This window comes from Hyaloscypha bicolor, assembly GCF_002865645.1.
Source record: "Hyaloscypha bicolor E unplaced genomic scaffold K444scaffold_39, whole genome shotgun sequence".
In the NCBI taxonomy this organism is placed as follows: Eukaryota; Fungi; Ascomycota; class Leotiomycetes; order Helotiales; family Hyaloscyphaceae; genus Hyaloscypha; species Hyaloscypha bicolor.
In genome coordinates, this window is record NW_020194541.1 from 807,751 (window position 1) to 830,980 (window position 23,230).

The 23,230-nt window shown below is 42.1% G+C and overlaps 7 protein-coding genes across 7 annotated transcripts; 6 read left to right on the forward strand and 1 right to left on the reverse strand.

Annotated features, from left to right (window-relative positions):
• Nucleotides 1-414: 414 nt before the first annotated feature.
• K444DRAFT_641038 (NAD(P)-binding protein) lies at nucleotides 415-1,024 on the forward strand (the record flags this gene model as incomplete). Its single annotated transcript, XM_024884558.1, has 2 exons — nucleotides 415-508; nucleotides 654-1,024. 2 exons carry the CDS (start codon nucleotides 415-417, stop codon nucleotides 1,022-1,024), a joined length of 465 nt encoding a protein of 154 aa, XP_024741172.1.
• Nucleotides 1,025-3,411: 2,387 nt separating this feature from the next.
• K444DRAFT_609222 (uncharacterized protein) lies at nucleotides 3,412-4,767 on the forward strand. Its single transcript, XM_024879535.1, has one exon. The coding sequence runs from the start codon at nucleotides 3,867-3,869 to the stop codon at nucleotides 4,524-4,526; it is 660 nt and encodes a 219-aa protein (XP_024741173.1). The 5' UTR covers nucleotides 3,412-3,866; the 3' UTR covers nucleotides 4,527-4,767.
• A 1,999-nt stretch (nucleotides 4,768-6,766) lies between these two features.
• On the reverse strand, nucleotides 6,767-7,740 carry K444DRAFT_626137 (uncharacterized protein; the record flags this gene model as incomplete). Its single annotated transcript, XM_024882606.1, has 2 exons — nucleotides 6,767-7,562; nucleotides 7,715-7,740. 2 exons carry the CDS (start codon nucleotides 7,738-7,740, stop codon nucleotides 6,767-6,769), a joined length of 822 nt encoding a protein of 273 aa, XP_024741174.1.
• A 1,935-nt stretch (nucleotides 7,741-9,675) lies between these two features.
• Nucleotides 9,676-11,390, forward strand: K444DRAFT_308303 (uncharacterized protein). The gene is made up of 3 exons (XM_024871785.1): nucleotides 9,676-10,335; nucleotides 10,387-10,476; nucleotides 10,524-11,390. The coding sequence occupies exons 1-3, from the start codon at nucleotides 10,067-10,069 to the stop codon at nucleotides 11,110-11,112; spliced, it is 948 nt and encodes a 315-aa protein (XP_024741175.1). The 5' UTR covers nucleotides 9,676-10,066; the 3' UTR covers nucleotides 11,113-11,390.
• Nucleotides 11,391-12,594: 1,204 nt separating this feature from the next.
• K444DRAFT_609224 (glycosyltransferase family 8 protein) lies at nucleotides 12,595-14,019 on the forward strand. Its single transcript, XM_024879536.1, has one exon. It carries the CDS (start codon nucleotides 12,766-12,768, stop codon nucleotides 13,759-13,761), a length of 996 nt encoding a protein of 331 aa, XP_024741176.1. The 5' UTR covers nucleotides 12,595-12,765; the 3' UTR covers nucleotides 13,762-14,019.
• A 6,734-nt stretch (nucleotides 14,020-20,753) lies between these two features.
• K444DRAFT_609225 (uncharacterized protein) lies at nucleotides 20,754-21,606 on the forward strand. Its single transcript, XM_024879537.1, has 3 exons — nucleotides 20,754-21,101; nucleotides 21,171-21,240; nucleotides 21,292-21,606. The coding sequence occupies exons 1-3, from the start codon at nucleotides 20,799-20,801 to the stop codon at nucleotides 21,465-21,467; spliced, it is 549 nt and encodes a 182-aa protein (XP_024741177.1). The 5' UTR covers nucleotides 20,754-20,798; the 3' UTR covers nucleotides 21,468-21,606.
• Nucleotides 21,607-21,920: 314 nt separating this feature from the next.
• Nucleotides 21,921-23,168, forward strand: K444DRAFT_650892 (NAD(P)-binding protein; the record flags this gene model as incomplete). The annotated part of the gene is made up of 4 exons (XM_024885671.1): nucleotides 21,921-21,982; nucleotides 22,040-22,344; nucleotides 22,394-22,753; nucleotides 22,801-23,168. 4 exons carry the CDS (start codon nucleotides 21,921-21,923, stop codon nucleotides 22,818-22,820), a joined length of 747 nt encoding a protein of 248 aa, XP_024741178.1. The 3' UTR covers nucleotides 22,821-23,168.
• Between the last annotated feature and the right edge of the window lie 62 nt (nucleotides 23,169-23,230).

The following is a 23,230-nucleotide window of genomic DNA, read 5'->3' on the forward strand; positions in this document are numbered from 1 at the left end:
TTCCATGCAAGCTGAATCGAATGAAAAGCGTGGAGAAGAAAGTGACAGGAAAGACAAAGATAAGTCCATTATTTCAGGGGGTGGTGCTGCACGCTGCGGGGCATCTAGCTACCCCGATTTACAGTGTCGCCTTTCAATTGGAATGTGATCTAGATATTCGGCGACATTGGAAAACCAGTCAATCTTTCTCTTAATCAACTACTTAATTAATCCATAAATAACACGTGCACCGTAGTTGCACCCAGATTCACAAAGTGGTAAGCTTACAAGCCAGCTTAAGGTTAACCTTACGGATCGCCTCGGCCAAGCACGCCAGCCATCTTTCCGCCTCGTCTCTTCACCTCCTTCAACCTCAACACCGAAACCTCATCTACTCAATTGAACTTCCCAACCTTGCCGAACAAAGCAGACACAATGGCAACCGAAGTAGCAGCCCGCGCCTTCTTCGCTGCGCCCTACTTCGCAGTCGTAGGCGCATCCTCCGACCCCACGAAATTCGGACACAAGAGTACCTCTCCATCCCTTTCCGTTTCCCTTTCCCTTTCCCTTTCCCTCCCCTTTGCCCTTCCCATCCCACTTTCCCCTCCCTCCCCTTCCCTTCACCCACCGCTCTGGCCCAGCCTCCCCCCTCTTAACCAAACTGACAACCCCAGTATTCGCCTGGTATACTCACCACGCTCTCCCGGCAACGCCAATTAACCCCTCATCCACCAGCATCTCCATCGCCTCACAATCCTACCCCACACTCGCCTCCCTCTCTCTCCTGCCCCACCCAACCGAAACATCTGTCTCCATTATCACACCCCCGAAAGTCACGAAGAAGGTACTAGAGGAAGCGAAGAAACTGGGGATTAAAGGCGTTTGGTTGCAGCCGGGCAGTTTCGATGATGAGATTCTGAAGGATATGCTGGACGGGTGGAAGGAGACGGGCGTTGGGGGCGATGGGGGGAGGGGTGGAGAGGGCTGGTGTGTGCTTGTTGATGGGGAGAGGGTGGCAAAGGCTGCGGGGGTGCATAAGTTGTGAAGGGAGAGAGAGATGGGATGGCGTTCTGGGTTGGGGATTGAACTGGAGTACCGCATACCCGCGTAATGATTGATGAAGACGAACTGCAAAGATCTAAAGATGGATCGAGATCATGACTGGATCGCTTGGGGTGGATTTGAGCGGAATACTGGCATGATCACCACGGAAATAGGATTTTCCAGCTGGATGTATGGGATGAACATCGCGGCCCCATGGCCTTGCATAACATTGGGAACAAGATGTGTGCTTCAGGGGTTCTGCCATTTCGCAGCGTATGGTCAGCACATTTGCATGGCACGATTTCCACCAGCTTCGTAAGTGTGGAATATGAGCAGGTCACCCTTTGTGACCTTTAAGGAATGGTGGTTAGGGACTTTCAAACCAGATGCCTTCACTCCTCTTTGTCCTCGATCACAGCATCTTAGTCAATTCCTAACAAAACGTTCCCGTTTCACTAACATGGATCTTTGAATGACACATCCGTCATGCTCGAGCCTGGCACTGGAAGGGAGATGAGCAGAGAGGAGGGCAACTTGCATTAATTCGCGGGTTGTTGAGACAGCCTTTCAATCACAACCTTTATTTAGTCTTCTTGCACTATTGCCAAGTTCTTTCCTCCGGCTGATTTTTGTTGTCACTCATGAATTTGTTGTCAACCTCCTTGAAAATAATTCGACATCCGCGAATAGTAAAGGATTATTCGTCCCATACTTTGCTCATTACGTTGCGTACATATTGTTTTCGTTGTCATGCCATTTAGGAGGAGCCTTGGCTCGTGGTATTCTCAGACATTGAAGTTGCCTTGCTGGACATGTTCGAGTTGGTGTTGCTTGCTGTTAAGGTTTAAATACCCCTTCCTTTCCCCACAATGGAAGAGTGTGAATGTGGATGGATTGTGGCGAGGCCAATTCGCCGAGGCTCGAGGCTCGAGGCACTTAAAAAACTCGCAAAGTGCGGGTTCTTGCCGAGTGAATATCAAAAATAACCCCCAAAAGCGAGCCGACACTAAGTGAAGAAGTTGTGAAAGCGATGCAGTTTGGATTCGTGCGTTGTGCAACGAAACATCAATGTTCTAGGAACAGTAATTCACTTGAATGTGAACGTGAGGCTGAGTTGATACAGATACTCACATTCTCTGCATTTCAAAGTCCTGAAAGGGCTGGAACATTTAGAATCTCCTCCTCGATTCCTAACCTGGACTGGAAGTCTCGAAGCCCTCACCGACTACAATCAATGATGAGAAGTCACAGCAAGCAACCCAACTCGTTCCATTACGCCATTTCTCCTTCAGGTTTTGGTTGCCTAAAGGCTTCGTGCTTCTCCGGTTTCCAAGGCCGAGGTACGAGTTCGGTGATCACGAGAAGAGAGTTACGCGAGTAGAGTTCACCATTCGGAAAGGAGAATTGGAAGACCCCTAAATACGAGCTTCACATCACGAGGAGATGCTTTGACCACAGAAGTTCCGAGATGCGAGGTAATTTGTACCAGCTCACGGTTACGAGCATTACTCTAAGTAATCACTAAACAGCAAGATACGAGCAGCGTTTGCTCGTCAACCCATTCCAGGAAATCGATGTTCACCGTCAGTTCGGATCTCAGCTTCTTGGCAGCTGAGTTCACGCCTCGGCTGACGCACAGTTTACGATGTGCTGGTCTAGCTCTTGCGCCCAGGCGATGTTGCCTCCTCAGGTTGAGATGGTGGCTACCTGGAGCAGCGGGGTGAGATCTGACAACCAGCGGGTCACGTGCTATCACACTTTGAGGAGAGGAAAGAATTCGCGACTCCTCTTTGGCATTCTCTGACTTTCGTCCAACTCTAAAATAAGACTGGCGTTCAATACCTTCCATGATTTGTCAGGCCACAGTCTTCCGTTCGCTGCGGCCTGCCTCCATTTGTTGCATATCTGCATATCGCGTGCAATGACCATCAGGCAATCCTTGCAGCATCCTTCTCATGCTCCTCACAAGGCTGACTGCGCCATCCGTGCTCCTTCGCACACCCTCGCACACCCTCGTTCTCAAGGCTGCAGTTTCTCGTATCATGATTTGTCGAGCTGCACGAGGCATCTGATTTTACGATGTCAGCCTGTCAGGCGTCACCGCCTCATGGACGCCAGCTCCACTGCCACGCTGGAAATAGCATGATCACCCAACCCCGCAGACGCCACCAGAACCCCAGGCCCCGCTGTCAGCGTAACCTTATTCCAAAGTTACACAACCTCGAAAAGTCTGACATTCTGCAGGCATCCTACGGTTGTTTGCCAGAATCACCAGACCATCAGGGCAAGTAATCTGCTGCAAGCGCAGTTTCATACACTGGTGCTTTGCGTTATCTTTGATTGCTTTCAAGTTGCGTTCCGAGAGACAAACTCCATTGTTCATCGTCCTCGGTTTCTTGCTCTGGAGGCTCTTACTGTGTTTATCATGCACGTCAGACTTCGCCTCGGAGCCGGGAAATGGGATGCGGCGGAGGACGCCATCTCAAGAAATCGTGAGCACACTCAACTCAGCCCCCAAGCCCAAGTCTTCCGGCTCTTCGTGTCAGATGATAACTTGGCTTCACTATGCTCGATCATTGGAAGTTTCGTTGTGCAGCGCTACGTGAGTGAGCACGCAAACACGATGCTCAGCTCTTGCCATGGCTTGGCCCTTCCTGTGAGCATAAGCCTGATGATCAGTAAGACTTCTCCAACGTTCACGTATATAACACTCAAGATGTTCCTGCTGGATGATATTCTTTTCATCCTCATCACACTCTCAAACCCTCAAACACTCTAACAATCACCTGATCTTTCTTTATACACTTCACATCCAGCTCATCTTCACCTCCACCTCAGACAAGATGTACTTCTCAACCCTCTGCGGAGTCGCTGCTGCCTCCTTGGCATTGGTCAGTGCCACTCCCATCCAAAAGCGCTACAACACCTACACCATCACTTTCATTGGCGCCGCCGGTGCACAATACACGGTCCCCGTCCCCTTCGACGGCCAATCCCACGACACCGGCAACGCGCTCTCCATCTCCAGCGTCTCGGCCCCATCCCCGGTTAACATTGCCGCCCAATGCATCCTCGAGACCGTCGACTTCCCCCCCGCGCTCGTCAGCCAAGGCCACGGCGTCTGGACTGTCGGTCCCCCACAGACCGTCCTATCAATCTCCTGCACTGAATCATCCTCGCCTCCTCCTCCACCACCATCAACAGACTACGTAACCATCGAGTTCGACGGCGCGGACCCATCGCTCGGCGCCAAGTTCAGCCTGCAAATCCCGCTTGATGGCGCTGCTCACAATGTCAACAATGCGCTCTCTATCTCGGCTGTTGTCGAGACCTATGGAAGCATCGATCTGAGCACCAACTGCAAGTTCGTCGGTGTCGATTCGAACAAAGGCCCTGCGGCCGCACCAGTCCTGGCTCCTGCTGGCAGCAACAGATGGCAGGTTGGCCCGCCTCAGACGATTCTGAGTGTGGCCTGCTTCTTGCATGCCAACCCCGGCCACTAGATCCGCACTTTTGTGAGAGGAATGGCTTACGAATGGATGAATTGGGATAGATGGCGCAGATTAGGGTTTTAATCAGTCTGAAAAACGGATATTGCATCAATTGGGCATTTGGGTTTGGATTTGGATTGCATTTAGCACTAATCGGGCATTGGGCGGTGCATTAAACAGTCCTTGCATTTGCTTTGCAGCGCCTCCTTCAGCTGAGTGGTTAGAAATAAAATACCACACCTTTCAAGATCCACTCCTCTCTTGGCTTCAAACTCGCGGCATTTTCTAGAATTGACTTGAGCTCCGAGTCTCTAAAACAACTCCGGTTCAAGTTTTGGAATTCTGCATAGCCATATTTAAATCTCTCTCCCAGTGCGTCTGGTAGCTACCACGTTCCGGCATCCGATAATCGCCATCCCGCCCCATGGGTCTCCAAAGATGCGATGATGATCACGATTAACAAAAACCTTGTGTAATGCGACGTTCCAAGCCCCATCGGTTGTTTCCCCATCTAGTGGAAGTCGTCAGACAGAATGACAACAGCTAGAGAGTTGACAGCAAAAGGCTCTGGACATTGGATGAACCTAATGTTTTTTCCAAGTTCCACATTTTGAGAAAGTTTTGCTGTTCAGGTTCAAATATGTTTTCCAACCCTACACTCAACCGTTGACTTAATAAGATATCCTCAGTATAAAAGTGGTGTCGTGAGCTAGAAATCGATATAACGACCACTATCCTGCAACAAAGTGTGAGGCGTAGCAATTAGGCGATTCCACTTCCACCGATCTACAGTGGACTTGTGTTTAGACATCTGGGGAATTGCTATCTTGTTAAGTTGTGGAATGTGGGTTTGTGTTGCTAGGGAGTAGAGAGACAGGGAATGCAAGGGAAATGATAAGGGTTCTAATGTCAGATGTTTTCTTTTGTTAAGGAAGTTTTACTGTCAACTTTTGACAAAAGAAAACTCGCTCCTAGCATTTATTCAAGGAGGTGAGGAGCAATAACAACAATAGTTCTTACATTGCCCCGTATCGCACTCGAATGCTCCTCATCCCCCACTACCAACACAGCGAAGTTTAAGTCTCGAGAGGGGGAACCAAGTCCAACTTACGCAGCAACAAGTCGATGTCAGCAACGGGAAACTTATTATCTTCCTTCTGCCATCCCTCGACATTGACAACGAAGTTCAGAAGGCTACAAGGCGGTAATAAATAACGACCCGACAACACCGGTACATGATCGTCTGAGACTTGTTACGTTTCGGCTGGTGTATGGAACGGTGAGTCATATTGTTGTCTACCTGCTGGTTCGTTCTGCTTTTGCCATTGACATCCTAGGTTTGAAGTCAGGTGGTACGCTGTTCTCGAGCTTGTGATTTTCAATAAAGCAGGCAAAAGTTGAGCTCGGATTTACCGATCTCGGCACGACAGCACTAGTGTGTCCTATGGCTTGCTCTGAAAAGAGAATATATGGGCGTCTTCTCAGCAGCGTTGATTCGAGTAAAAGTAGAGCTGGACTGCCTAAGCGAGTCCTGGAGCTTTATCCTGACGAAGTTGGAAGGAAAGCATCGAGGTTCGGGGAAGCCGTTGTGTTGAGCCTGGAATCGAAGCGGATTTCTCTTTAAAATTCGATGAACGCTTTAATAACAGAGCTTTGTTGTCACAAAAGAGTTTGCTGTCCAGGGATGGGTTGGTGTAAACTTTAATTATAGTATATCCTTGGTGTTTACAAGCTCATCTCAACCGAAATATTCAGGCCGTTCACCATAGTTTGCTACTTGCACAACACGTTTCGTCGATTATACAGGACAGATTAGAGACATGTAACAGAATCGAAAAGAGAATATCCTCATTCCGTGTTTTAATTGGAACTACAGGTAGACATTTGTTCTAAAGAACTTTGCATTAACTAGTATTGTGCAAAAGAAAGAGCTAAGTGTTTTCCAAATCAAGGAGAGAGTGTGATTCAGAACGTCCTGCAGGACATTGCCTCGTTGAAAGTTCAGAAGAACCTAATACTAGTGCAAGCGAAGATCGACAACTTGCCAATATAAAAGCTTGAAAGCCTTTCCCTTCATCAAACCGTGTGTATAACATCCCTCGATCAATCTAAACATGCCCTCCCGCCGACTACTGGGACGAAGAACAGATGGAACTCTACCCTCTTTGAAGATACTAATTAGATCCCCATTCTCAGTATATAGTGGTACAAGCCCAACATATCCACTCCTCGTCCCACACATCTTTTAATAATCAAGAACGCCTAAAGCCATAATATAGTGCTCTGGCATAGAGTCCAGCATGTCCTCTTGGGTAAGAATAATAAATATGCTGTTCATATCTTCCCGCATGGCCTTGTATTGCTCGCCATATTCTGCTAGAGCCTCTCTGACTATTTCCCACTTTTTTGGCAACAAGCGTTCTCCATTTGACTCCGAACGGAGATTCGCCAGTCGGATGTAATGCAAGATCCTCAGAGATGAGATCTATTTCATCGAAGACCTTGCTAGCTTCTGATATCTGGAAATAACCCCTTGGTTTATTAAATGGGGGGGACGTAGCGACGCGTTCAATGGTGTCCACAACACCTCCGGAAATAAGTAGTTCATCCAAATACCCGAAGCGAAGGTTTACTCGTGAACTGCCTCCCGCATTATAGAAACCACTGTCTACAATGCCCAAGGGAAGCACCAATATTGTAAGAGTAGGGACAGGTGTGAACAAGCTACAAATCCAGGAGGGAACCTTTGGGTCCGCCGGTTTAGTTGCTGATCTGAGTAGAACCACCATGTATTGGTCTTTCTCTACCAGAATTGAGACATGCCGGCGGAAGATTTTCCAATCCAAAATCTCGTAGTAATCCGGCTGGAGTTGCTGACGTTCTTCGGAAACCAAATCATTGGCAAAGCTAAGTAATGCGAAAAGGCGGTCTCTTGGAATTGTAGCCTCGGCTGCTTGGGTACAGTCAATTAGACTTAAAAGTGAGTAACCCGGAGATTCTGTACTGTGCACCGATTCTGCGGATTTGCCAGACACGCCGAAATATGCGCTAAAAATCGGTATTGGTAGAAGACGTTGTTCTCACGTCCGCCAGCTTGTATCTTTTGTTATTCCGGAATGGGAAGAAGAAATAGCTTCTTCCAGCAAAATGTCACTTGTAACAGGAGAATTGGGGGTGAGTATAGTGCTTACTGCACTTACTTGACATGTTCAAAGTAAGAACTCATAAATTCAGTGAATAATGGGCAATGTGATTAAAGCAGATGAAGTATAAAAAAGTTCGCATTTCGTTCAGCATTGCGAGATTGGCAATTGCTTGGCAAATGATAACAATGTTTGTTTTGACAGCCGAAGCTCAACACAGGGCTGGAGAGTTTAAATGTCCTCAGAGTGCCAATAAGCTTTGAATTTTCCGAATTCAGGGAGCCTCGGAAATAGGGTCCAGCGTTAAGCTATTTGAGATGCCTTCTCTTCCTCGGACCATGAGATTCCGCACTGCCTCGCAGATTGCTGTGCTGTGTCCCTCTTGGCGAAGAGAGGATTTTTGTAGCTCGGAGCTGTGAATTACTAGCAGGCGGAAATTGCCTTCTTCTCACCGCAACACTATTCACTGACGGCAGATGACCATGCTGCGCCGCTACTCCACAATTTCTGTGGAAATGCTCCACTGGCTGGAGAACTTCTCCTGTCACGGGATGCGGGGTTCGGAGCTGGCTTTTCAGCGGGTGGTCTTGCTCAAGGCCGGCCTGGAACACCGGAAATAACGGGAATAACGGAAAGGACGAGCCACGCCAAAGACCTTCACACTGGCAAGTCTTTTACTGTAGGATCTATTATTACCTGAGACATTGAACATCGGACTTTGCGGAACAGACCTCCACGTGGATCACGTGCAGTCCCCCGTACCCTCGAAAGGAGACGTCTGAATAAGGTTGAAATGATTACTCTTCACTTGACGAATGCGGTCTAAATAAAGTTGAGTTTGTGATTACTCTTCCCCTAAAAGGACCACTCAGTTATATGCCCCTTAAGCCTCTCAAATTCCTGTACCCCTAATCACCCAATTCTCTTTCTCAACTCTTCGTCTCCGTCTTTTACATCCAAAATTTCATCCAAATTCTTGCCTCTACTCGATTGGCCCAATTGGCCTCTAGCCTCGGCATGGTGCGGTATCCGACGAGCTTCGGCGCTCCGCGAAGTCCGGCTTGCAACCGCTTTCTCTAGTCTGGAGTGCGTGCAGATTTTAACTCATGATGGCGTGGCTTCACGGCCCACACATTTCGGCTGTCATGGCTGAGTTTCTTTCCAAGCTCTGTTCCCGGAAGATATTTATCTAACGGGATGTCGAAAATTTGCCCAGTCTTCTTGCTCCCAAGTATTAATAGTCACGTGCAGCTCTCGCTTCGGCCGAGCAAGTTTCCCGCCAAGGTTTCCCAACCTCACGCCATCATCCTTTACCTCCAGCTGCCGATACAGAATTCACACACGCACCTCAGATCTCCAGCTCCCCTTCCCGCCCCTCCTCTGCATCGGCAAGGACTTGGTCCGTCTTCCAATTGCCCAATCCGCATTGCTGTCGTGCGCAACAAGGACTCCACGTCCCCAGAGCTCACATTCCCCGCATTCTCGGCTCGAAGATGTGTTATTCCCACCAAGCCCAACGCCGCATGGCCCACAAAGTTCACAACCCTTCCACTGGACCGGCAATGGCGCTCGGGTCGTCATCCAGTAGCCCGTCGTGGCGTTCGTTGTCCAGGACACGAGTCGTGACACGGGAAGCATATTCGAAATTGTCTGTGGTACGCAGCTGCTTCGCTCGCCCCCCTATTGGCCAAGCAAGAAAGCGCCATGATTCCGTTCCGTTACTCCATGACGTGACATGACTACCCTTGCGACGTCTCATGTTCGAGACGTCGAGATATTGAGCCCACAACGTATGCAGTTCGTGTCAACACAAACCATCCCCTGAGCCTGCCTCTCAACGTTCCTCAAAGGGACACCAACGGCCTGAATGGCCATTGACTCCTCGGCCTCAGCACAACCAACCTATGGAAGTCGCCCCTGGACGACCTAATATCCGGCCAGTTTGGTCCTTTCGACCTGGCCTGAAGCTATGGGCTTATGGGCGTTAGAGTTGGATCCACTCTCAATTGACTCCCAATTGAAACCAGCTGCATCCGGATAGTTCACAGATCTACAAAAGACCCAACGCCAGTGCACCACGCTTGCACTATTTTGGACAGCTTCCCCTCAAGGATTTGACCTCTCAAGTTGGCCAGCGTCACCTAAGATCGCCTGATCCGCTGGTAGCAGTTAGCATCGTGAGTACTGCGACTTCTTAGCTGGGTCCCAGGGGGTCCGCAAGTGCGGAGATGTGGAGGTGAACCCAAGCTACATAACTATTTGAAGCCCCCTTCCCCAGATCCAGGCCTTCTGTGTATCTCACTGTTTGTGTCTCCCGTCTTCCCATTATTGCAAGCTAGCTCGCTTGTCTCTTCCTTCCGTCTCCTTCCAAGAAACAATCCCTTCCAGCAACACTCCGACGTCTCCGAGATGGCTACAGAACAAAACGCTCAGGCTCGTGCAAACGGGAATGGCGACCCTTTGGAAAAGGATTTCTCTAACCAAAACAATGGATACACAAACGGTGCGAACACATATCACATGAACGACACCAACATGGATCACGACACCGCGTTGGGGAGGATCCGTACCGCTGGCAGCATTTCCATCTCCCCCGAACTGTTCGAGAAGATCTATCTCTCTCCTCAAAATTCTGTTAAAGGTGATCTCCGAAAGACCTTCGGTAACCCTACGCCTGTGTGAGTTTCCATCGTAAGCAATGAAATTTCTGTTCGCTAACATATTGCCAGCGCTCTTCTCGGATTCTTGCTCTCCCTTTCTCCTCTTTCTTGCGACTTGATGGGCTGGCGAGGCGCTGGAGGCAACGGCGCAGCTGGAATGTAAGAGCTCTCCCTCCCACCCTAATATCCTCGCTAACCCCTCCCAGCGGTTCCTACTACTTCTTCGGCGGCCTCCTCATGATCGTTGGCGGCTTCCTCGAGTTCATCCTCGGCAACACCTTCCCCTTCGTGGTCTTCATCTCCTTCGGGGCCTTCTGGCTCACCTTCGCGGCAACCTTACAGCCCTTCTACTACGCCTATGGCCTCTACGCACCCGCTGGGGAACCTGAAGCCGCGGGTCTCGGAACAGTAGGCTTCACCGCATCGTTCGGCTTCTTCCTTGTCTTCATGGGCGTGCTCTGCTTCATCTACCTCATCTGCTCGCTGCGCACAAACGTCGTCTTCGTCGTCATCTTCTTCACTCTCGTCATTGCGTTCGGCCTCCTGTCTGGCGCGTACTGGCAACTCGCTAATGCTTATGGAAACGGCAACGATCCAGCGACTATTGCGCTTGCGGGCAGGCTCCAGAAGGCAGCGGGGGCGTTCACGTTCGTTACGGCCTTGGCGGGCTGGTGGATCTTCTTTGCTATCATGCTGGCGGCGCTAGATTTCCCGTTCCAAATCCCGGTGGGTGATTTGAGCACAATGATTAAGGGGTACAGCGAGAAGCAGAAGGCCAAGGAGAACATGGTTTAGTACCCAAGATGTCTTTCTTTGACTGGGGAGCGGGGATTCGGATCCATCTATCGTGGATGGAAATAACTAGACTGTGGAAATGGGTCGGCTGTCTTGATTCTCGAAGAGAGACACGTATTGTACATAGTGTTGTGGCTTCGCTGCCATTTTGGTTGGTTGATTACTGCTTCTTGGAACGTCACAGTTCGGATAGCCGGGGTGCATTGGGAGGCCTTGCTGCGGAAAACTTCATCACAGTATCCTATCTAATACGCAGCACAATCTCAATTACCAAAACTCCATCATCTTGCTTCTTTCCTCGCCAAAGTTGTCACGGCAGTCGTGGAAAGCGTGGGGAACTCCATTTCTGGGAGAGCGTGGTGTCCATGCGTAAGTGGCGTGATCGAGCACCCGTCGAGCCGCACGGCGAATTTCCTTTCATCCGCGCGCTAATTTCCCCTTTCTTCTGTGGTGAGTTGATCTTCGAAGCTTGTTAGCCACCTCTAAACCTTCTTTGCGATTGGCGTTTGGGCCGTGCCCCTTTTACCATTCTGCAGGCGCCCCCTCGCCCCTTTTATGCAACGTATACTAAAGTAAGAAAATCCTCCTGCCCTATGCGTCTTTCCTAGAGAGAAGGACGGATAGCAGTCACTAACTGTCTGTTGTCAGCCTTCGGCCCTCTGTCAATTCTGCAATCGTCCTCTCGCAGAGGCAGTGCTTTGACTCTCAGCAAGTTGAGACTGTTGTGTTGAGATCTGCCTTTGAAATAGAGAATCAGTTTGAGGTCCCAGCACCCTCCTTGGAAATCGGATTGTCTTGTGGGAAGCTGCTTAATTCGCTCTATTCAGTAACAGCAGGAATTGAAAGATCTACAAAGGGCTCTCATATTTGTGATCACGTGTGGTGTATTCTTGACAATTGAACTGCATTGTAAACGGGTGATCAGGAAATCGATATTCAGTCTAAAGATATAAGTCTAATAGTAGTGATAGAGGATATATCGGCTGCGGAAACGAACGGGAAAAGGTCACGTGACACTCAAATTGACAATTCTCAACCTGGAAATCCGATGATGTTGCACTGCGAGATCTTATCGATTTGGCGCTACATCTCAGTACTTCGGCTTTCCCCTGAGGGGACCGTATATGGACGCCACGCGCCTCCGCTTAGTCGTGATAACACCCGCCAAAGTTGTCAGCGAATCCAGCCTGGAAATCAAACCCCGATTAATTTCTTTAATAGCCAGCACACTTAGGTTCCCTTAAAAACAACATTAATTAATGCGCAGTCTATAGGAGTGCCCTCTATAAGACTCTAAAAATTTAATTGGCATTATTATGGAAATGAATATAGAACACGTTGATTTTCGGCCCTCATTTCCGTGTATCACGACTAACCGGAGGCGCGGTGGACGCCTATTTATGCTCGCTTAGTTTCAAATAGATAAGAAAGCGGCGAAGCGTATGTTCCCCTCCTGGTTGGACTTGACACGGCCCCGTGCTTGCCGCCTAATGCACACGCGGGAAGATCGTCACAAATTCACTTATAAAGCCTCACGAGTCACGATCCATTTTTTCTTTTCTAAATCTCAACGTTGCTGTACGAAGAGAATGGCAGCTCGATGTTTGCGACCTCGCATCGCGTCCCGCCTTCGTTCCACCTTGGCATGAGCCGATGGCGCCAACCAACTCCCGCCTGCGGCGCCGCATCTACATTCCCGTCTTATGCTCAATGACGGCGCTCCTCTGGCTCTTCTTCAAGCGACCACCTCCAGCAGGGGATCTTGTCCCCGATTATGGGACTCTGCATCCGCTTCGCCCCAAACCTTCCCTAGCAATCGCGACGCTCTTTTGTGGTGAATCATATGACGACGATTCCTACTTCGACTTCACCCGCGTCCTCACCTACCAACTCCTGCATGACCCAGCAACCAGCCTCAACGCCTCCATCCCCTTCCTCATCCTGGTCTGTCCCGCGGCACCAACATGGCAAAGGGAGCGTCTCCGTGCCGACGGCGCAACCATCATCGAAACCGCCGACCTGAACCTCCCAGGCTGGATCCACACCGGCGTGACGCGCTGGAAAGACCAGTTCCTGAAGCTCCGCCTCTGGGAAATGGTGCAGTACGATAGAATCCTGTACATGGACGCCGACACCACGCTGGCGGGCCCCATCGACAGCATCTTCGACGAGGAAATCGTCAAGCTCCCAGCCACCACCCTTCCCTCGAGAAAAGCCGAGATAAAGGGCGATGAGGCACCCCTTCCGGCGAATTATGTCTTCGCAGCGAGATCGAACAATGAATTTACAGGCCAGAGAGATCATCCCTTCCCTCCACCACCAACCACGCTCTTCAGCGCGGGCTTCTGGATCATTGCACCGAGCAAAGAGATGTTTGATTATCTGATGAGTGTTACGGGTCATAGGAGGAGGTTCAACCCGACGACGATGGAGCAGAGTTTACTGAATTATGCGTTCCGGAGGGAGGGCGCGATGCCTTGGATGGAGGTAAATTATAGGTGGAGTGCGACGTGGCCGAATTTGAAGGATTTGGAGGGAGGCGTGGTGACGTTGCATGAGAAGTTGCAGTGGGAGGGGCCGGTGGAATTGCAGGATTTGTGGAAGGAGAAGAAGAGAAAGATGGATGCTTTTTTTGCCGAGAAGAGTTGAGTTGTATTGAGAGAAACCGGAAACATAGAATTCACTGTGCAGGTCTTCTCTTCTTTGGTCTTTTATGTTTCCCAAATCTCTATATAAGGTGCAGGGAAGACAGTTCTGGCTCGCCAACCTTGTTCCAACCCATTTCAAGAGAGAGATTATTAGCAGCGAAAAAAGTTCAACAATGTACGAAGACTCTCGGAAATAGCTGTGTCTATTTGCCGGCAAAAAAGACGTTTCAGCCCAGGCTTGGCGATATTCCACCCTGGAACGTTCCGTAGAACGTTCCGGCCGGTATCGACTGGTATTAGTGTTGCATGGCAACCGCATGCTAGTGGTCACGTGCAGGCCCACGTGACTACACTCCTGTATTTAAGCTTTGGCCACTCGTGCCACACCTCTCTTTCCTCTTATCAATCAATATATTATTATTACAATATAACAACAATGTTTTATTGTAACAATTAGGTAATATCGGTAATAGAACATTCTAATCGTTCCAAAATGGTAGGGGTAGGGCAATAATAACAGGGGTAGGCAAATCCACTACTAGTTCTCCTACTATACTCCCTTTCTTATTTTTTATTTATTTATATAATTAATTTATCTTGAGTATATCCTTAAAATATCTTCTTTAATTAAACTAGACTATTCTCTTATATTATCCGAGATAGTAATATCTTTTATAAACTATTTAAAGAGGACTTCCCCGATTTAGAAGCATTTTTATTATATATTACTAAAGTAATTTTTCTTTTTTTAGACTAATTAGAGAAAATTATATAAAACTATAAAAAAGAAGCTTCTATAGCCTAATTAAGATATAATACCTAAGTAAAAGCTAAAGAAGTAAAAAGAGATTCTTAATAAAAAGTAAATATTAGACCTAGCTATTCTTATTTCTATAGTATTTAATTATATAGCTAAAAGAAAAAATAATATTATTAGTTAAATCTCTATTTATAAGATTAATAAGAAGCTTAAAGCTCGGAAAAAAGAAGCTATTTCTGGCCCAGAGAATTAATAACTGAGAAAAATAAAGCTTTAATAACTATAGAAAATATTACTTCCGGAATTTAAGAAATATATCTCTATTTTCTCTAAAAAGAAATCTAATATTCTTTCTCTTTATAAATTATATTATTATAAGATTTAAATTAAAGGCCTAAAAGAAACCGAGAATATTAGATATTAATTCCTTTAGTAATAATTTATTTAAAAGCTTCTAGAAATTAAGTATTTCTTAAAAGATAATTTAGCTAAGGGCTTTATTAGAACTAGTTAGATTCTTTTTACTTTACTAGTTCTTTTTATAAAGAAAATAAATAAAGATTTATATTTCTATATTAATTTCTGCTATCTAAATAATATTATTCGAAAGAATTAATATTTCTTTTTATTTATTAATAAAACTTTAAATTAATTATTTGAGACTAAGATTTATACTAAATTAGATATTTACTAAGCTTTCTATTATATAGCTATAAACCCGGACTTTTAGAAACTAATAATATTTCATATTTACTATAAAGTATATAAATATAATATTTTCTAGGAAGGCCTTATAAATAGTCCGGTTATATATTAATATTATATAAATAATATATTTTTTTAAATATCTAAATAACTTTTATATAATATATCTTAATAATATTCTTATTTATTTAGAGAACCTAATAGAATATAAATAGTATATATAAAAGATACTAGATTATTTATATCTTACTAATCTCTAAGTAAATATTAAGAAATCGGAATTTAAAATTATATATATAAAATACTTGAGCTTTATTATTTCTATATCTAATATTAAAGTAAATTCTAATAAAGTTAAAGTAATATATAACTAGTAATTCCTAAAAATAATTAAAAAATATATAGTTTTTTCTTAGCTTCTATAACTTTTATAAATATTTTATTAAAAAGTATAAATGAATTACTAGATTTCTTACCTTATTTATAAAAAAGGAAATTTCCTTTAAATAATTCGAATAATATTAAAAGGCTTTTATCTATCTAAAAGAAGCTATAATTTCTATTCTAGTTTTATAATACTATAATTTAGATCTGCTTATAATAATAGAAATAAATATATCTAAAAAAGTAACTACTAGCTTATTTTCTTAATAAAACCCAGAAATAGGCCTTTAATATTTTATAGCTTATTTTTCCAAAACTATATTTCTAGTAAAGCTTAATTATAATATATATAATAAGGAAATACTTATTATAATATAAGTACTAGAGAAATAGAAAGCTAAGCTAAAGGGCTTTTAGAATACTTTCTTTAAAGTTTATTCTAATTACTATATCTTAGAATACTTTATAACTATTAAGAAACTCTTTTCTTAATAAGCTAAATGGGCTAAGCTCTTATTTTATTATTATTTTAAGCTTATATATTATTCTAGAAAATTAAATAAGTAAGTAAATGCTTTATTATAAAAATAAAATAAAGTAAATACTTAAAGCCAGATTAAGAAAAAGCTATAAACCCAAGTATTTCTCTCTAAAAATAAGATTAATCCGGAGATTATTTATAACTTATAGCTTATAGTAATATTTTATAAAATTAGTTTACTTAATTCGGAATTTGGCCCTAAAAACCAAATATATACTAAAGACTTTCCGGAAGAAAATATTCTTATTAAAGATATAATTCCCCTAAAAAAAGGTATTTTCTTAGAAGCTTTACTAGTAAACTTTATTATAATAGCTCCTATAGAAATACTATTAGAAGCTCTTACTAAATATAGTAGTTTATAACTTATAAATAAGATCCTATAAAATAATTATATATTACCGGATCTAGAAAAGCTATATATAATAGCCTAAGCCAAAAATAATATCTGGAAATTATAAAATAGCCTTCTTTTATATTATAGAAAACTTTATATTATAGAGAACGAAATAATTCCTAAATTACTTTTATAAACTATTCTAATTTATAAAGTATATAATAAATTCCTTTCTAAATATCCTAGATATATAAAGCTCTATTAATTATTAAAGAAGTAATATTATTAGTTATTATAAATAAGAATATTAATTAATACTATAGTAATTATTATACTTATAAGAGATTATATATATCTAGAAATAAGAAGCCTAATTTACTTTATTTCCTTCTAGTTCCTAATTATCTCTAGTAATATATTATTATAGATTTTAAAAGCTATTTAGAAAGCAAATTAGGCTATAATATAATTATTATATTTATAGATTACTTATCTAAATACCTAATTATAATTCTAATATAAAATATAATTATAGCCAAATAGCTAGTACTTCTATTTTTACTTTATATAATATACTAAATAAGTATTTCAGAAATAATTATATTAGATTAGGAACCCTAATTTATATCTAATTTTTAAAGCGAATTCTATATGAGAATTAGTATAAAGCTCAAGCTCTTTATAGCTAATTATCTCTAAATAAATAAATAAATAGAGATTATATTTATATATTAACTATTATTAGAATAACTAGAATAAATAGATTACTATAATTAATTATTTATAAGCCTTTCTTTAGTATAAAACTATTAGCTAGTTCCTATTTATAACTAAAAAGAGCTATAAGCTTTATATTTCTCTAAACTAGAACTTCTTTATTAAAGCTAATTTACTTAAGAAGAAGCTAAATAGAAATAAAGCTAAAGTATTAGTAAATTAATTATATGAATTATAATAACTTATTTAAGGCTATATAAAATAAATATAGGAATAATATATAATATAAGCTAATAAGTATTACTATCTAATTAATTTCAAAGTCGGAAATAAAGTATAAGTTACTATAAAGTACTAGAAATCCAATTATTTAAGCTAGAAGCTAAGGAACTAAATAAAGGGCCTATTTGAGATTCTAGAATAATATAGCTACTTATTTCTTCTAAAACTACCAGAAATTATAAAGATATATCTAGTTTTCTATATAAAGAAGCTATAAAAAGACTCCTAGAATTCTTTACTAGATTAAGTAAATCCGGAATTACTCTTATTAATACTAGAAAAGAGTAAATAAAAGTATAATATTAAACAAGTTATTATAATTAAGCTAGTAAGAAATAAGCTAAAATATAGAATTTAGTAAGTTAGTTAGAATAAAGATCTAGTATAATATCTAGCTTTAGTACTAAGTAATAGCCTTCTGGTTTTATAAAGTTTCTATAATAATAATATTAATATACCAGAACTTTTATAAAACTTATAATACTAGCTAGATTATATAAAAAATAATAATTATCTAGAATTATACGAAAATAATAATAAATTCTTCTAAGTTATATAATAAAGGCACTGGCCTTTTATATATAACTTCTATATTCGAGATATTAGTTTTATTTTAGGAAAGAATATAATATAAAATTAGATAGATTAATAGCTTTTATAAAGCTCGGAAATAAGCTTATTATAAAAAGAAAAGTAATATTATAATTCCTAGATATCCGGTATCTGAGATATCTTACTAAATATTAGATATCTTCTAGATATATATAATATGGCCGCCTTACTAGAAAAGTATATTTGGAATATACTAGAAATATTTAGAAAACTAAGCCCCTTCGGGACTAGTATATTATAAGATATATATACTTTCTTATAGCCTCCTATATTCTAGTTTTCTCTTTTTTAGCTTTAAATTATCTTTATAAAAGACCTTTTACCTTGCTTTCTAAGCCCTAAATACTATACTTATAATAGAGAGTATATAGTAATATAAAGAGGTTCTTTTATAGAAATAAAGAACTACTTGAATTAATTACTAGTTTTTATACTAGTTCTAATCGAAAATTAGTATAACTAATTAATATATATTTCCAGAAGCTTATAAATAATCTTTAGGACCTTAGAAATATTTATATAGGTTTCTTATATAAATATTTATTAAATTCTTTTTATATAGCTATTTAGATTATTTTAATACAAGATCTAATAGGTAGTATTAATTTTATAGAATAGTACCTTAGTACTTTAGATTAAGCTAATTAAAATATTCAGATTCTAAACGAAATCATAATTACTAGCTAGCTCTTATACCTGAAATATAATTACTTTTCCTTCTTACTTATTTAGCCCTAATCTAATTAGATAATTTTTATATTTATTATCTAGATTATATTAGTAAAATTACTTTCTAAAATACTAAAAATTTACCTTAATTAAATAATTAATTAATTAAATATTTATTAGAATAAATTAATGGATCTTAGAAATAAGATTTTAGAAAAGAAATATAATTATAATATATATAGGATTATATATAACTTAAGGGCATATAATAAATCTCGGATATTATAGATATTAATTAGGGAAATTAGTAGCCTTTTAATTTTATAACTAACTATTATTTATATTATAAGTATTAGGCTTATAAATTACTAATTATATATATATTATCGGGGCCTCTTATTTAAAGAAGGCTTTCCTGGACTTTATAAAAGAGATAGAAATTAGTTCTATACTAAATTTAATACTATAGTTTTATAACTTACTAATTTATTCTATTATCTTATTACCTACTAATAAATACCTTATATATATAATATAGTTAAAGCTATAGTAATTAAAGTATTAGTAGATTTGGGCCTTTTTATTATATTATTAATTTAATTTAAAAGCACTTTCCTAAATAATTTTTTAGGCTCTAATAATATTATTAATAGTTTCTTTATTATAGAAATTAATTATAATAATATTTATATACTTACCGGACTTATATTTTAAGAGCTAGATAACTCTTTTAACCTTATTAGGGCTTTTAATAAGTACTAGATTTCCGGTAAATAGTTTTCTAATAACTTTCTTTTATTTATTTATATTAATACTATTAATTGAAATTAAAGAGATTATTACTTTATAGAATAATACTAGAACTTTTATTTTCTTTCCTATAAAGCTTTCCTATTTCTTGCTATTATAAATAATAGTATTAATTATATTTATATTATATATATAGAAAAATATATTTCTATTATTTATAAATTAGACTAAATTAATCTAGTTTACTATTATAGCTAGTAGGCCTATAGCTAGCAGGCTAGTAGCTAAGAGAATTATAATAGACTATATACTATTATTATAATTATAGCTAGTATAATAGTAAGCCCTAAGGGCTCTAGTAATAGTATTATTAGCCCTGAGAAAAATGTATTTATTAGGCTTTTCGAGGGCTTGGAGCTTCTTCTTAAAGGCCTTGCTATAGATCGTAAGGCGGATCTCCCGGGCTATTATACTATTAAATTATAAGGCTCGGGTAGTAAACAGGAATATAGTAATATATATTAGTAATATAAAATATATATAAATACTATTAGCCGAAGCTAATACTACTTACTACCTTTGCCTATAAGAATAGTACTATTAAGGAAAGTTATTCCTATTATTAATTCTATACTTCCTTACTAAGGAGCTTCTAGATAGATATACTCTACTATATATATTAGGCCTTAATATTAGCCTGTATTTACTAGATAACCTACTATAGCTGGTCCTGGTTATTCTTTGCCTCCGGCGCTTCGAGGTATGAGATAACTAATTTAATAAAGGAGACTATAGTAAGGTTCGGGATCTGTCTTTTCTTTCTATTACTATATGCCCCGTTGGAGTGGGCTTTGAGAAGTCGTACTTCTCGCAGGAGGATACGTACGTAAATCTGACAATTCATATCGCAGACTCCCACAATGGGCCACGACGTCGCCGGAATCGGTGCCATTGGGGGAACAGACCCCAAGGAATCGATTGCAGGTGTCGGGAATGCTGTGCAGGGCGTGGTTGTTGAGTTATTTCCAAAAATTCGATTTGGGCACGCGGAGATGTTTTCGGTTTGGGGAAGCTATGTGAGCTGAATAGGGATTTGGCAGGGGCACACCCCTTTTGGGTCCATTAAAGACGGCTGAAAGCGAGCCTCGGAAATTGAAGTGGATGTCATCGCATTTTCACGTGATTAACCTAAAGTCTCGCGTTCCAACGCGTCTCGTCTTCCACTCTCCTCACCAAATTTCATCCACTGAAGTCAAAGTCTCAGAGCGGCACGATAAAAGTATGGAAGGCTTTATAACAAGAAAGCGGTCACTTGCAGAGCTGGATACGAACGCAGGCCGCCTTCCATCCCCAGCTCCATCGTCCTCTCTCGTCCAACCATCCTCTCGTCCCGCGAAGAAGACCAAGACGGTTTCACGTGTGGCAGATTCAACCAGCAGAACGAAACGCACGAATAAAGCTTCTGCGAAGTCTAAGGTTGCGCAGACACCAGGACATTGCTCGTTGAACAAGAAGGAGTTTGGCGATAGGATCAAGAATTGCTTGGCCTTGGAAAAATATGCGGTGCAGAGAATGAGCTTCCAGGTCAATACATGTTCCTACATTGCACCTGTAAACGCCGAGGGGATTTGCTGATGGCAAAGCGCTTTGCAGGTAGAGATGGACGTCTCATTCTTCAGAAGCTTTTTTGGAGGTGATCATGGAGTTCAAATCACACCTGAAGGCAAGCATTCCCGATATCTGTCCCTCGATCGCCGAATCTGACATTAGGTAGTATACGACGAGAAGACGCCAGTCGTGGTTGCCGAGCTTAGGAACAAGGAAGCGGGAGAGGTGTTCGGCGTGTCGAAGATAAAGAATGGGAATCGATACGAAACTGTTCATCTTTTCAGGATGAGCGTAATTCTATATCCGCTGAAGCAGACTGCTTCAGTTTGGATATCTGCTTGAATGGCTGTTCCGCTCTCTAGGTGCCTTTGGATCCCCGACACCCGGGCGCTCAAACAGCCATAACAATCTACACAGCGTCCTGTCGAGGAAACCTCTTTCCGATTTGAAAATTACGGAGTAATGCAAATGTGAGATGGGGTCGATCACTAAATCGTGGGGCTTGCTGGCGTGCTAGTGCAATTTGTCATCCGGGCTAGTGCCCACTGGTCTTCCCCAAGTACTTATGTCTTCCAGCCCCGAAATTAATCATGCCTCGCTTCTCTTCCATTGTTTCCACTTCAAGGACGGCACTCCTCTACTGTATAGTCGACCCTCCTTTTCAAGCATCCTTTGCAGTTCATCGCCTCTCTACCGAGGGCTAGCTTTCAGTAACCCCCACTCTGTGCCTCCTGGCAGCGTCTTCCTTCCTCGAAAAGTCCCATATCCTGCAAACTGCACGCCAAAACCCTCAAGATGGTTAAGTCAGCAGACAAGCTCATTGGCAAGAAGATCATCGTCGTTGGCGGGACCTCAGGGTTAGTCCCATCGTCCCATCGTTTTCAGCGGCTTTCATAGTACCGACCCTCTTGCAGAATTGGATTCGGAGCAGCACAGGCATTCATCGATGCCGGCGCTCTGGTGACTGTGATCTCATCCAACCAAGACAACGTCAATGATGCAGTGAAACGCCTGAGCTCTCTTCACGCCTCTGGTAAAGTGGGCAATGTTCGCGATGAGGAGTCCTTTGTTGAAGTGCTGAAAAGCATTGCACCTGTTGATCACATCGTGTTCTCCGGTGTAGATCAAATCATCCGAGGCAAGCTCGAGGAGCTGGATTTGGACAGTGCAAAGCACTTGTTTGGCGTCAAATTCTGGGGCGCTCTTCTCATCGGGAAAGGTTGGCTCAGAATATCTAGACCACGTATTCAGAAGACTAATGGAAACAGCTGTCGCGAAGTACGACTTGATCAATTCGGGAGGATCACTCACACTCACCTCCGGTGGGGCAGCTTACAGACCCGGCAAAGGCGCCTCAGCAGGGGGGGCACTTAATGGGGGTGTGATATCCCTTACCAAAGGTCTCGCTGGCGACCTCGCGGAGAGGAAAATCAGAGTCAATGTTGTGGTACCGGGACTCGTGAAGAGTGAGCTTTGGGCCAAGATGGGCAAGACGGAAGAGCAGCAGAAGGAGCAGTTTGAAAATGCAAAGTTGCCGGTGGGGTTTGTGGCCACGCCGGATGATATTGCGGAGGCGTATCTATATCTTGTGAAGGCGGATTATGCTACAGGGACTGCTGTGGAGATTGGTGGGTTTTGAAGATTGAATGCGGATGATTAAGCTGACTCTTTTTAGATGGCGGATCCCGACTTTGAATCTCCGCTAAAGATGAACGGGTCATGAAGAGCAACGGTAAAGATGACTCTGTGCGGTCATTCGGCGGCTGTTGCCGTGCTCGATCTGAGGGATTGGCCGAAATAAAGCCCAAAAAGGCTCTTTTTTGCAACGGAATACTTGAAAACCTTTCATTTCCTCGAAAGTTCCCAGCTTCTTTGTTCCGATGTTAACGACAAAATTGGCCAATTTCTAGCGATTCAAAGATCAGGTAGGTATTACACACCCTGCTTCTGCCGCTCTACGAGCGAGAATAAAAAAGGTACTGCGCAGAGACGTTCTATGTTGGATAACGGGACAAATCAATAATACTATGAACTCTTTCTCCGGCTATAGCCATGGCCCGTCGCATAGACGAGCTGCTCCTCCCACACAGCTGCATGGCGAATCG

What these genes read in the sequence shown, in the direction of transcription:
- K444DRAFT_609225 (XM_024879537.1), top strand. Translation starts at nt 20,799, where the DNA reads ATGGAAGGCTTTATAACAAGAAAGCGGTCACTTGCAGAGCTGGATACG. An exon ending in TGCAGAGAATGAGCTTCCAG is followed by an intron (nt 21,102 to 21,170) that starts GTCAATACATGT and finishes AGCGCTTTGCAG; the next exon opens with GTAGAGATGGACGTCTCATT. An exon ending in AGTTCAAATCACACCTGAAG is followed by an intron (nt 21,241 to 21,291) that starts GCAAGCATTCCC and finishes GACATTAGGTAG; the next exon opens with TATACGACGAGAAGACGCCA.
- K444DRAFT_609222 (XM_024879535.1), top strand. Translation starts at nt 3,867, where the DNA reads ATGTACTTCTCAACCCTCTGCGGAGTCGCTGCTGCCTCCTTGGCATTG.
- K444DRAFT_609224 (XM_024879536.1), top strand. Translation starts at nt 12,766, where the DNA reads ATGGCGCCAACCAACTCCCGCCTGCGGCGCCGCATCTACATTCCCGTC.
- K444DRAFT_308303 (XM_024871785.1), top strand. Translation starts at nt 10,067, where the DNA reads ATGGCTACAGAACAAAACGCTCAGGCTCGTGCAAACGGGAATGGCGAC. An exon ending in TTCGGTAACCCTACGCCTGT is followed by an intron (nt 10,336 to 10,386) that starts GTGAGTTTCCAT and finishes ACATATTGCCAG; the next exon opens with CGCTCTTCTCGGATTCTTGC. An exon ending in GGCAACGGCGCAGCTGGAAT is followed by an intron (nt 10,477 to 10,523) that starts GTAAGAGCTCTC and finishes AACCCCTCCCAG; the next exon opens with CGGTTCCTACTACTTCTTCG.